This window comes from Onychomys torridus, chromosome 23, assembly GCF_903995425.1.
Source record: "Onychomys torridus chromosome 23, mOncTor1.1, whole genome shotgun sequence".
Lineage (NCBI taxonomy): Eukaryota > Metazoa > Chordata > Mammalia > Rodentia > Cricetidae > Onychomys > Onychomys torridus.
The window spans coordinates 8,900,337-8,913,019 of record NC_050465.1 but is presented as its reverse complement, the minus strand read 5'-3'; the positions used below and the strand labels follow the sequence as shown (position 1 = coordinate 8,913,019).

General features: G+C 52.6%; 1 protein-coding gene across 1 annotated transcript in view; it reads right to left on the bottom strand.

Moving 5' to 3' along the window:
• Crocc2 (ciliary rootlet coiled-coil, rootletin family member 2) overlaps window positions 1–12,683 on the bottom strand; it is a 41,737-nt gene that overhangs the window by 19,589 nt on the left and 9,465 nt on the right. The window contains exons 6-11 of the mRNA XM_036173681.1: window positions 12,054–12,100; window positions 10,251–10,378; window positions 9,724–9,893; window positions 8,765–8,941; window positions 5,683–5,796; window positions 3,000–3,143 (exon numbers count right to left, since the gene is read on the bottom strand). Coding sequence (XP_036029574.1) covers window positions 3,000–3,143; window positions 5,683–5,796; window positions 8,765–8,941; window positions 9,724–9,893; window positions 10,251–10,378; window positions 12,054–12,100 — 780 coding nt within the window. The remainder of the gene's footprint in view (window positions 1–2,999; window positions 3,144–5,682; window positions 5,797–8,764; window positions 8,942–9,723; window positions 9,894–10,250; window positions 10,379–12,053; window positions 12,101–12,683) is intronic.

The window sequence follows — 12,683 nt, the reverse complement described above, 5'->3', positions numbered from 1 at the left end:
ATGAAGCAGGAGGCTATAAGCATCATAGGAGTGCTTCATAGGAGCATGGATACATTCAAACACAGGGGAGGCCACTCAGTACCTCTGTGAGCTGACCCAGGGAAGGCAAGGGGCCATGGATGTAAGTTCCCATCTCCTGCTGGCTGGTCCTATCATGCCAGAAGCAGGGGTAGTGCCTGCACACTACAGGGGTACCAAGGCCTGGTTTCCTGCCTTGGAGCATGAAGCATCTCTGAGCTCCCAGGTTCTATATGGAAGGGTCTGGAGGAGGGCAAACCCACTCTCAACTCCCAGGCTATGGGACAGGGCCTTTCTGAGGCCTCCCAACCTACAACTCTGACCAGAAGCATCAGAGGAGGCTCCATCTTGGCTCTCAAGTGTCCCTGGGGAGGAGGTGGAGGAAGCCAGCAGGGACATGTTGAGAGAGGAAGCCACAAGAACTCAGTGATGGTGAGTGGCTGGTTTGCCAAAAGCAAACCCCTCTCTGCTAGCTGTTTTCACGGGACATTGTCCAGGCCCCCGGCCGGCCTGGCTCCAGAGTCCGCCCGCTGTTATTGTTGTTCTGTTTTTGGGAAGGGCCAGGGCCTCCCCACTGCTCCCCACCCACCCCCCACATGTGGGAGCCACAACCGTGCCGAGCATTTTCCGCTGAGCTCAGCAGAATCCACCCAGAAGGTCAAGGACCAGGGAAAGGGCCTGTCCATCATAAAAGGAGCTGTACTCATTTCCCGGAGTAGGGGAGATGAAAATAAGCAAAACAAATGGGGGAAGGGCCCCCTGCCGCCAGGCCACCTCCTCCCCCGCTGTCCAGCACCCCCACCCACCGCCTCCTGAGGACAACCATCCCTTTTGCAGGAATTTTACAGCCAAATCGCTTAATGTGATTATAATAATTATTTCTTTACTAGAAGTTGTATAAACAGTCTCTTTTGAAATTTCCTGCAGGGAGGCAACTCCAGAGCTCTGCAGGGAGGAGGGCAGCAAGGCAAACAGGGGAGAGGTGGCAGTGGGGTAGTCTCTGTGTGCATATATGCATGCATGCATGCATTCATGCATGCATGAATGAGGGTATTCATGTGTGCTTTGGTGCACACCCAAAGGATATGTGTGCATGCATATAAATGCATGTTTACACATATACAGTAGGTATGATTCTAAGTGTACATGTCTGTTTGCTGTTCATCTTCATGCACATGTATATGTTTTTCAATGTTTGTATGTGCTTTCATATGGGAGCCCTGCGTGTGTATGCAAATACATCGGGTGTGCATATGCATATTACTTAGTGTGCACATACCACTTAGTGTGTATGTGTGTTCCTAGATGTGTGTTGTCTTAAGTTGCACAAGATGTGCACATATGTGCATACAAAAGGGAGGCATCAACATGTAGGTTTACGTGTGTGTGTGTGTGTGTGTGTGTGTGTGTGTGTGTGTGCATGTTTACATGTGTGTGAACCCCAAGAAAGTCTGTGGGAACATGCTAGTTCCTCCAGTTGAAAGTAGGGGTATTCTGAACCAATCTGGCACCTGGGACGCTCCTCTGTAATTATTTCTTTTCTATCTCATCCACCCACCTTTTCAGACCCCATCACCCCTTATCACTTTCTGGGAGGCTTCCTTACTGAAAACTTGACCTTGCTGGGAGGTTCATGTCCTTCCTCTGACCAGAACAAAGGGGCCCCCCTCCCCAGATTCTTCTCTTTCTGCCCCTAGTTTTGAAATTACACTTTGCTTCTCCATGTGGCCGCTGACCAGGCCTCGGCTTTGAAATCTGTTGGAAGGAACCCGTTCTCTTTGGGGCCAATATAAACAGCCCGTCATGTTCAGTCATGCTCCCTTCCTCTCCCGGGCTCTTGGCCGGCCCCTTGGGGTGTGCTTGGGGAGGGAGAGCCCCTCTCCTCACCACACCAGGCCAGCTGCCCTGCCTGCCAGCCTTGGCACACAGCCCAGAAGCTGTGAAGCGCCTTTGTCTCCACAGGCCCCACCTGGGTTCTGGCTGACCCCCGCCCCCATCCTCAATCCACATACCCTCCTGCCCTTGCCTCTCCCAGGCGCCCCCAAGTCCTGTCAAAACTCCTCAGAAACACCTTTCCATCTGCTTGCCTGCTGGGCCCCTGCCTGGCCTCGCCCTGGCCTCTTCTGGCCCCGCCCAAGACTGTCCCGGACCCTGTTGTGGTCATGTGGTTCCTGGAGCCTCTGTGTGAGCATCAGGGCCCACGACTGTCCCTGAACATCCCACCACCATCCCACTTCTCCTGCCTTTCTGCCCTGGGAACCCTAAACTCAGCTTCCCTCCACTCCAGCATCCCATCCAATGTAGAGTCTAGGCCTCTAGTGCAGGCAGAGCCTACCCCACTGGGGGCTCCCCGTGGCTTGTTAGGTGACAGATTTTTAGATAGAATCTTCCCACCGCTGTGTCACAGTGGCCTCTCAGGCAGGCTTTGGGAGGAGGCTATAGCCACTGTACAATGTCAGCTCCCAGTCTCTAAACTGTGTGGAAGTGTAGGTTAGGCTGGGGTGACCCTGGGGAGATCCTGGGGAGACCCTGGAGTCTATGCCATGGTTCTGATCAATTGTCCATGGCTAGTGTCCCTGGGTAGCCAGTCTCTGACTGTCCCAACAGGACCACAGATGCTCTGTGGTCTTCCTGGGATGAGGCAGGGCCAGTGGTAGCCATGACTGGGCCTCACATCTACCGGTAGCAAACCACAGCAGCTCTGCTTTCTCTCAGCAGTGACTTCTCTCTGTCCTTTCAAGCCTCTTGCAGCCAAATCTATCACTTGGGGCTAGAAAAAAACCTTCTTCTACTAGGCCATGCTTTCCCCAGCTGATGCCAGGAGCCAGGTACCATTTCACCCCTCTGAGAGATGCTACTGGTTGCTGAACCAAATGGGTCAGTCTGTTTGACTCTTGCTGGTCTTGTGGTACCCTCCTTTACTCCGCATCCTTACTCTCTTAGTATCCTCTTCACTATACTCAAGAGACCCATCTCCTCACCTCTCTCCTCACACTGCTCCGCTCGGCTGCTATCTCCCGGAGCTTTTCTCTCAGAGCTTCAGCTTCTCTCTGGTGCGTGGAGATGGCCTCCTCAAACTGGACCTGGAGAGTTCTCAGCTCTGTGGTCATGGTGGTGATGGTGGCCTGGAGATATAAAGACCACTGGAGGCTGGTCTGAGGCCTGACTGCCAGGTAGGTCATGAGATGAAGCATTGTGGGATGAATGCTCCCCATGAAAGAGATCTTGGGCTCTGACGTCCCATGCCCATGTCTCTTCGCTTTCCTTCTGGGATTCCCGAGCCATCAGATCATGGCAAGTGAGTGGGCATGACCTGGTTGGAGGGTTTCAGGTGTCCTTTTTCTGCCAAACATTCCTGTTTAGCACACTTTATAGACCAGCTGCTTAGCAGGTCTGGCCCTCAATGGCACTAGCATGTGGGGTACCTAGCCAAGCAATGGATCTGGGGCTAAACATCTACCCCAGTGAAACTTCTTGGCCACTCAGGTCACCCAGGTCTGCTTGGACCTGGGGCATCCTAAGCCCTTGGCTCTGAGACCTGCCATTATCCACCATGGTCCATTTTGAGTCAGTGTTGGGCGAGGAGGTCGAAATCCCAGTGGAGAGACATGGTAAGGGTCTGAAAACTGCTCACCACATACATCCTGTCCCCCCCCCCCCCACACACACCCAGTTTCCTGACCTTTCCAATGGGTAGGTGGCAGTAGGGGACACCTACCTTCCTGCCATCTACAAATACATGTGCCCCGGTCACATATGCAGAATGCTGCCATCACTGCTTGGCAGCAGGACAGTGCTGTGAACTAGGTGCAGGCCAGGTCTGCTGTCCTGTTACACCACAGCCTGTTCCTGTCTCTCCAGGGGTCTGTTAACTCCTGAGCACCCAAAGGAGGTCCACTAGGCACCAGCTTCCGGGTTCACTCTGAAGCGCTTCCTTGTCCACAGACAAAGATGTTACTCTCTGCACTGTGATGAGGCCCAGCACAGTCTCTGGTTAGGACTTTTCCCCACTCACTCTGGGCCCCATCCCAGGGCTCATGTGGCTCTTTCCCACGACTGTAAGGACCTCAGCATTTGGAAGAACACACTCTTCCCCCATGATAGGCTACTGTGTCTGAGAGGCTGGGGACCATCTAGGTGAACAGTTGGGCCATGGGTGGTGTCAGGGCCTCTCTAGAGGCTACATTGCTACAGAGAGGCCAGTGCAATGTGGAGACCCCACTCCCACACCTGCATTCTACAGGCCAACATCTGGGGTTACAGCTGGATTGAGGTTTCCATCAGCCCCACCTCTTGCTCTGACCCTTGGCCGCTACTCTCCTTCTCAATGGGCACGAGTCACCCAGGACGGCCAGGTCATGGCTTTGTGCCCACAGGGTCCAGAATTGCTTGCTCAGGGAGGCTGTGGTTCTCTGTGAATCTTGGGGGACCAGCGCCTGGAGGCAGTGGTGACTCAGGCCAGCAGGTCCCTCCACCCATCACCCCACAGCTGGGGTTCCTTGGCTGTACTTCCTCTCTCTCAGCGGGTTTTAATTTCCATTTTCTAAGCTGAGGTGGCAAAAGAACCCTTAATGAGCTCCCCGAGGAACCGTGTTGGCTGGAAGGCCTGGTCCTTAGCCCAGGGGGAGATTTGGCCAGCATGAGAGAAGGCTCCAGAAGCCAGTGCCGGCTCCTGCAGAGGCTGGTCTATGAGCAGGAGGTGGCAGCTCCCAGGGTCTTGGGATGCTTTCCTGCCCATAGGGCAGGCAGAGACTGATAAGGCTGCATCGTGGAGAGAGGGTATAGCCATACACTGAGCCAGGGAAGTGCTGTACTGCCCTGGTGGGCACCTGAGGGTGAGAGGAGGCAGAACAGGAGGAACAGGAGCAAGGGGGAAGCTTCTGGAGCCTGGGTACAACTTAGACTTCCCTATTATGTGATGTGGAGTCGGAGTATACGTATTGGGGGGGGGGGTCACACCACCTCCCACCACACAGCACTGGGGACCAGCCCCTGTCTACGTCTATCTGAGTCACCAGGACTCCTTCCCCAAGTGCCTGCCACCTCTGCACACCTGCCTGTCACTCCAGCTGGGTGGTCTCCTCTCACTCCCCAGGTGGGCAACAAGAACAGATCTCCCAGAGTCAAAGACCAGCCCCAGGGACAGGCTCAGCTCCTCCTCGGGAGGCTGTCTCCAATGGTAAGACAGGAGCAGTTGTATGCCTGCCCACAACTGGGCTTTACTAGAACTAGCCCGAGCACAGGCAGGCAAGGCTGGTGCTATACGGATCAGAAGGTGCGGACATAGGCCTGCTTCTACCCCTCTCCTGGCTGTTGATATCCAGTATATGGTCCATCCTGGCCCTTCTGTCAGTCTTGATCAACTCTGATTCCCAGGAGCACCAGCCTGGAAGAGTCCCAGTGCCCGCAGCCAACACAGGCAGGGGCCAAGGCATAGACAGCCACAATCACTCGGCTATTTCTGCCTTTAAGATAATAGCTTCTTCCAGCAGGAAACTTGGACACTGGGGGGGTGGGGATCAGACTCAGGAAGACACAGAGGGGACTATACTTCTAGGACCAGGCAGAAAAGGGGTGTCCTGGGGGCTCTGCCGGGACTTGCTTGGCCATACATGACCAGGCAGTTGCCTGGTCCTTGGCTGGGAACTGTCAGTGGGGGCTCACCTCAGCTTGCTCTTGCTGGTTCTGGGCCTCTTGACGGGTCCGTTCCAGCTCCTTATTAGCCCCAGAGAGCTCCTTGCTCAGCAGGCTCTTCTCTGCTTCCTTCAGAGACATTGCCTGAACATGAGGAGACAGAGTGCTTGTGAGGGAGCTGAGGAGCTGGGGAGCTCAGATGGAAGTGTGGCTCCATCTCTGAGGCACAGCAGAATGCTCCATGTTAACTTTCCTGCCAGGCTCACCAGCTTTTGTTTGCATACCCTGCTGCTGGGCAGGGGGTGGTTTGGAGCTCAAGCCTTTCCCAGTAACACACTCCTTCAGCCTACTCTTCCCTTCAGGTGTTCAGCAACCCTTCATGCCATTCCCATCTTTCCCTGGGCCTTGGTTCTCACTGGGCAGGCTGGTGTTTCATGATTCCCTATCGTCCTAGGCACTGCTTCCAACGGTGATCAGGAAGAAGCCCCTGATGGCACTGTACCCCAAGGATGTCTGTTTCACCAAGGGTGCGAGCAGGACACAGCAGCCAGACTTGGGGAGACCCAGCTCCCAGAATGGCGGGGCAGGAATCAGACTTCAACCATGTCCCGGTCATACCATTGATCGTGCCAGCCAGGGAAGCCCCAAGAGCCTTGGATACCAGCTCAGGGAGAGTCCTGGCTGGTGAACACAGACAGGCTAGGGGTGTGATGGGCCAGTCCCACCAGGAGCTGAAATCAAACTGGTTCTCTGGCTTGTCCTGGCTGTAAGGTCTGAGATAAACTATGGTAGCAAACACAGTGCCTTCCTGACATTCCAGTCCTTCCTCTGAATCCCTAGTTGAGGGTCATAGCACTTCCTACGCTTGTAGCCACTCTGGTCAGAAGGGTGGGTGGGTAGTTAGCTTCCAGCCATTACACTTCTAATCTTTGGGGTCTGCACTAATGCCTGGCAGCTAGGATGGGTTGCATTGCTGAGGATTTTAAAATGATAGTAGTCCCCAAGGAAGAGGTGGTGAGGCAGGAACCCCATTCTTCATGTTTTGGAGAATTAAAAACAAACAAACAAAACCAACCAAAAAACCCAGTGCTCCTCACATATCCTCTTACTGTCAGAACCCAGGCTTGCTTGCTTCTGCCTCATATTCCAGTAACCTGCCCACCCCTAGCCTGTGAGACCTTTGGGGCCTGGATCCATGATTTCTCTTTTTGAAGTTCTCACTAAGGGGCAAAGCAAGAGTAGCCAGTGTTTTGTTCCTTTGAGACTCAGTCCACGCAGACTCTCTTATTGCCTGAGGTCTCCCAAAGACTGCCTTCTCGTTGAAATTGTCCGTTTCCTCCAGGAGGTAGCATGCAAGATCCGCCTGCCAGATCTTCACCATCTGGCACTGTTGACATGATTGGCAGCAGATAGTGCAGGCAGAGGGCCAGGGAAAGTCCACTGGCTGCTGTGGTGACCATTGCCCACATGCCTGGCTTTCTGTATTATAGCCCGGGAGCATGATGTTATTGTGGTCATGTTGTGGGCAGGGAAACCATTGGAAACCATCTTCTTAGCCTGTTCTCCTCTTACTGACTCTCCTTTCTCAGGACTCTTCGTGAAACCAGGAAGCTGCAGTCAGATGAGAATAGGTGGTGTGGCCTGGTGGGTGGTCTCAGATAGCAGTGAGGGACTACGTGGGGGCCTTGACCACTGTCCATGCCCCAGGTAAGTTGTTTCTATGGACATCTTCTCATACACCCATGGGGGTGATGTCACTGTGTTCCAAGTGTCTCTGGATCCCCCACAGGTGCACCCTCAGCTTCAAGCTCTCTCTGTTCTCCCTGACTCCAGCCTCATTACCCCAGTCATGTTACTCCTGCTTGGAACAGCCCTGTTTTCCATACTACAACCTGGTGTGTAGGACCTTCATGGCTTCTCTGATGTCCTTGCCATTCAGCTCACACAGATTCTGGTGGCCACGCTGACACATGCACCCCAGATATTCCTGAATGCTCTCTTCCCAGCCTCTTGCTCCCATCTCAACACCCTGCTCCTCTTGAAAGGCCTTAGCTTCCTCCAGTACAGGCCACAGTTAAAATCACAGCTCCCATGCCTAGACTGTACACTGTGTAGCTTCAGACAGGAGACCAACATGTACACTTCTCAATTTCCTACCAGTCAGATAGGCTTAGAAGGCTTGTGCCCTAGAATGCTGACTGTCAATTAGAAACACAGTCTGGTCACAAACCCTGCCTCTTCCAGCCACCCACATCTTCTTGCAATCTGTTGATTGGTGCAGAGAGGTTATTGTCCTTGCTGACAGTGGCGGCATGCTTGCGTGTGTGTGTGTGTGTGTGTGTGTGTGTGTGTGTGTGTGTGTGTGTACTTTTCTGCTCAATTCACTCAGCAATGCTCTCCTTAGGATGGCCCAGTTCCTTGGGAAAGCCTGGGCTCAAGGGCATCTAGACCTGTAGGATGGAAGAATGGCCAGGTTGGATGAGCACTATGTGGCTGGACCTTGCAGATGATAGGGTGACTGGCTGATCAGGTGAGTGAGTTGACAGACACATGGATGAATAGTTGGGTACATGGGTAGATAGCTGAATGTATGGCTAGCTGGAAGGGCATCTCAATGGGTAGACAGGTGGATGACCAGGTAACTTAATGGATGGGTGGTCAGCTGTGTGGATGGATAGCTGGGCATATTTCTGGATGGCCATGTATGTGAGTAGAAACCTGTAAGCATAGAAGGAAAGATGTATAGCCAAGTAAGTAGAAGGAAGATGGATGAGTGGAAAGACATTCAAGTGCATGGATGGGCAGGTGGGTGGAAAGAAATGTATAAATGTATAGATGTGTGTGTGTGTGTGTGTGTGTGTGTGTGTGTGTGTGTGTAAAGGGGTGGTTAGATGATGTATGAATGTGTGGATGGATGGTTGGTTTATGGGCATGTATAGATGGATGGATGAGTAGGTGGGTGGATGTCTGTTCAGCAGGGTTCATGTGGCAGCACAAAGCTGTATTAATCTGGAAAGGATGCACCTGCTTGGGGGAGGCTTCAGCGCAGCCCTTGTGCTGGGACCAAGAAGAGTGAGGTGGGCGAGGCTCCCAGTTCCCATGCCACCATCACCTGCTGTATCTCGTGCTCCAGCTGGAGGAGGCTCTCATCCCGCTCCTGCTTCAGGCTCTGAATTTCCCCCTCCAGAGCCTCCCTCTCAGCTGCGCTTCTTGTCACCAGCTCTTTCTGCTGTTCCATCCACTGGGCAGCCACCTCTTTCTCCTCTGCCAGGGATAAACTGAGGGTCTCCTGGCCAAGGCAAAGGATAGGTTGTGAGGTCAGGGCTGGGTGACTGGTAGGCACTTGAGGCTCTGAGTCAAACCTCTTAGGCCCCGAGGAGCTAGGGGCTAGTGGTCCAGCATCAGCTCTCCCTTTGTCTTCTCTACAAGATCCCCCAGACAGAAGCTGGGAAGGGTCTCTCTGGGTCTCAGCATCTACCATCCCATACTAATCTAGCACATCTTAAGCTGTTCCTGAATCTCTACCAAGTGCCACTGGTACAGGGGCATGGACATAAAGGGGGATGAGTATATAGATAGCTAGATGGATGGATGGATAGATGGATGGATGGATGGATAGACAGGCAGGTTGGATATACATAAAGATGGAGGGATAGCTAGATGGATGTATGTTTGGAGGGATGTATGTATAGACAGATGGGTGTGTGTCTATGTGGATGAGTAAATGTGTGGATAGATGGACGGATGGATGGATGGATGGATGGACAGATGTGTGAATGGAAGAATGAATGGAACACACAAGGCCTCCAGGGCCACAATGACCCTGGTGGTACGGCTCGGACAGGCATGAGACTCTGTTTGTTCAGCAAGAGTAGTAGATCTTCAGGATCGGTCCCTTCTGAGAGCAAGAGCCTGCCCTGCACATCAGCTGCCCTCTCCCACACTGCACCAGGCCTTCCCGGACTTCTTAAACTAAGGAGAGCAGCCAGGTCCCTCCCCTTTGCTCCTCCATCTCTGCTTGTTGGGAGGACATGGCAGACTGGTGGCCAAGTGGGCCCTCGGGAGACAGACCTTCTCCCTCTGCAGCCGGGCCAGGTCCTCTCTGTGGGCCAGTGCCTGACGCTCCAAGGCCAGCTGTGCCTCCTGCTCCTGCTGTGTGGCCTGCTGCCGCAGCTGTCCCAGATCCCACTGCAGCTTCGTCTCTCGGACTTCCCAGTCACCTTTCAGCCGCTCCATTTCCACTGTGAAGGGGCAGATGTGTCACCATGGTGCCCTCTGTCCTTTGAAATCACCCACTTAAGAGGCGGTTGCCTGCTCTGCTAGCACATGGCGGGTAGGCCAAGTGGGGACACGGATACTGGGAATTGGTACAGGGCAGGAAGCCACTGTACCAACCCTGTGGCTGCACCTCAGGTCTGAGCTCAGAGTTGGCCACAGATGGGCCAGGTACCCCTGCACATCACCTACAGTCCCACAAGCTCCAAATCCCTGGGTCTTCCCTACAGAGTCCAGGGGAGGAGAACAATACCTATAAGGACTGAGTTCACCCCAACAGTGACTTGTGAGTGGGGGCAGAGAGAGTCTACCTAGTACAGCACCTTGCAAAGCCCTGCGAGCGAGCTGAGCAGCCTGGGCCTCCCCTTCTAGCTGTTCTTGCTGGGTCTGCAGCTGAGTTGTCAGCTGTTGGGCCTCAAAAAGGCCATTCTCCAGAGAGTCCCTCTCAGCCCTGTGGAGAAGCATCGGACAGCAGACATATCATAACCCACGTGGTCCTGAGGTATCTCATGGTTTGAACGTGTAAGAATCAATTGTACCCTACATACATACACACACACACACACACACAAAAAAAAAAAAAAAAAAAAAATGTTTCAGGCCAAATGAAAAACCAAATCCAGAAACAAAACAAAACAAACAAGTCATAGAAGAATAATTCAGAACTGTAAAATGGAATAAATGCAGAGGATGTTTTAATCTTCTTAAGCTTGACATGAAAGCCAGAATAAAAATAAAATAAAGAGGCCAACAGATCTGGATATACTTAAAGGAGGGAGGGATAGTTTTCCATAGAAGAGATTCCATAAATCAAGTTGGAAGGAAAGGGCAGGTAATGAAACCATTACTTTGTCTGCTAACTTAAGAAATTGGTCTCTAAAACTTATTTTTTAAAAAAAAGAAGACAACAAGGGGAAGAATTGGAAGAAAATCTGTATTTACTATATAAACATAAGTGTAAGCATCTGTCATATGTAAAGAGTTCCTGCCAATCATTAACAAAGTCAGCAAATGAGAAAAATAACATTTACAAAGAAAACATCAAATAGACAAAAGCCCACAAAGTGTACTTTACCTTACCTGGAGAGATCAGGGCCCAGGGAGGTTCTAACCACAGATAGGCTGTATCATTAATCATACACCAGATTAGCAAAGGATTAAAGGCAATCATGTCTAGTGTTAGTGAGGGAGTAGAGGGGGAGAAAATGTGTGTTGACTTTGCCCTGGCAAGACCACACCCAGGTGCCAATTCTAGAGACACCTCACAGCCAGGGACAGGATGCTCACTATGGCTTTATGGGGAGTGTTAACTGGAATGCCAAAAATTGGGAAAATGTTGCAGACATCATGGTGCATCTAATGTATGCAGCAACATGCACTTGGCACGGGAGGAGTCATCCACAGAAAAACCACCAGAGCTAGAGTGCTGCAGGCAGTGTGACTCCACTGTGCAGGCAGTGTGACTCCACTGTGCAGGCAGCGTGACTCCACTGCGGGAAAAGTAGGCCAGATGCATTTGCATGCAGAGGTCATCGTTCAGAAAATATATGGACCGAGGTACACCAACCCACAACTTTCAGGGGTAACTTGACTGAAGCTTGACTTGCTGACCATCAGTGACCTCCCAGCCCAACCCACCAGCATGATTTGTCACTGAGCTGTGATTATACCACGACACTCCAGTTTAATGTCCTTATAATGCAGTATCAAGGTATGTTCTCAGTAGGTGAGGGAAACCATGGCTCTTCAGCTTGACAGTCTCACCTCAGCCCCTGGGTTGTCCTATAGAGCACCCGAAGCCTGCCAGGACCTCCTGATGTGTGAGGGAAAAGTCCTCTGGGCCCAGACTACGAGCTCCAGAAGTCTCACTGTCTGCCATACCATACCCTGTTCCTTTGTCAACTATACATTTCCTGCTCCACGAGTGAACATGTCCTCTGCCAGAGTGTTCTTCCCAGCTGTGTATGGAGAACATTCTTCCTTTGGCTGCCTTGAAGCCTCCTCCTAGAAGTGTAACTGGTTTTGTCTAGGGGACATGGACTCTGACCCTCTGGTGTCTGCTCACAGCCTGGGGACCTGAGAGTGTGTCCAGTTTCTTCTTCCACAGAGGCTCACGAGCGTCTCACTGGGTTTGAGCTCGAGAGTAGAAGCCTGCTATTCCATAACGGGTCAGCTGCAGCATGATGTGGAGGTGGGAGTCTGGCCCATCTCACTGACGAGCAGCCAGCACTCCATGAATGGAGAGAGGTATGGTTAGGCAAGCCGCCAGCAGCCCTGCCACCAAGGCTTTAGCCGGTCATCATGGTACACTGGAGGTTCTTCAGGGCTGCCCTGTGGAATGGCTCTGGGTCCAGAGGTCGAGGCTGGAGCTGGGGAGTGTGGGACAGTGGGAGGACTCTCACCAGACTCACATTAACCAGGCTCACTTTCTGGGCAGCGTGTATGTTTCCAGGGATGAGGACTCTTGTTCACCTGGGAAGCTTCCCCTAAACACGCCACTTTGATGTCTGCACCAACATTTATTCAGAAAGTTCAGTTCTGACAAGTTGAAGCGGTGGGCCCCTCTAGTTCCCCATGGCCCTAGTTTCTGGAGTCCTGGGAGGAACTCCTCCAGGAAGCCCTCCATGACTGACTAGGCTCTGGGGAGAGGACCACCAACCAGCCTTGGGACCAGCCTAAGCTACCCCTGTTCACGCCTCCACACCCCCACTCCAAGTTTTGGATGTCGTCCTGTTGGTTGTGGGGGTCATCTCCGG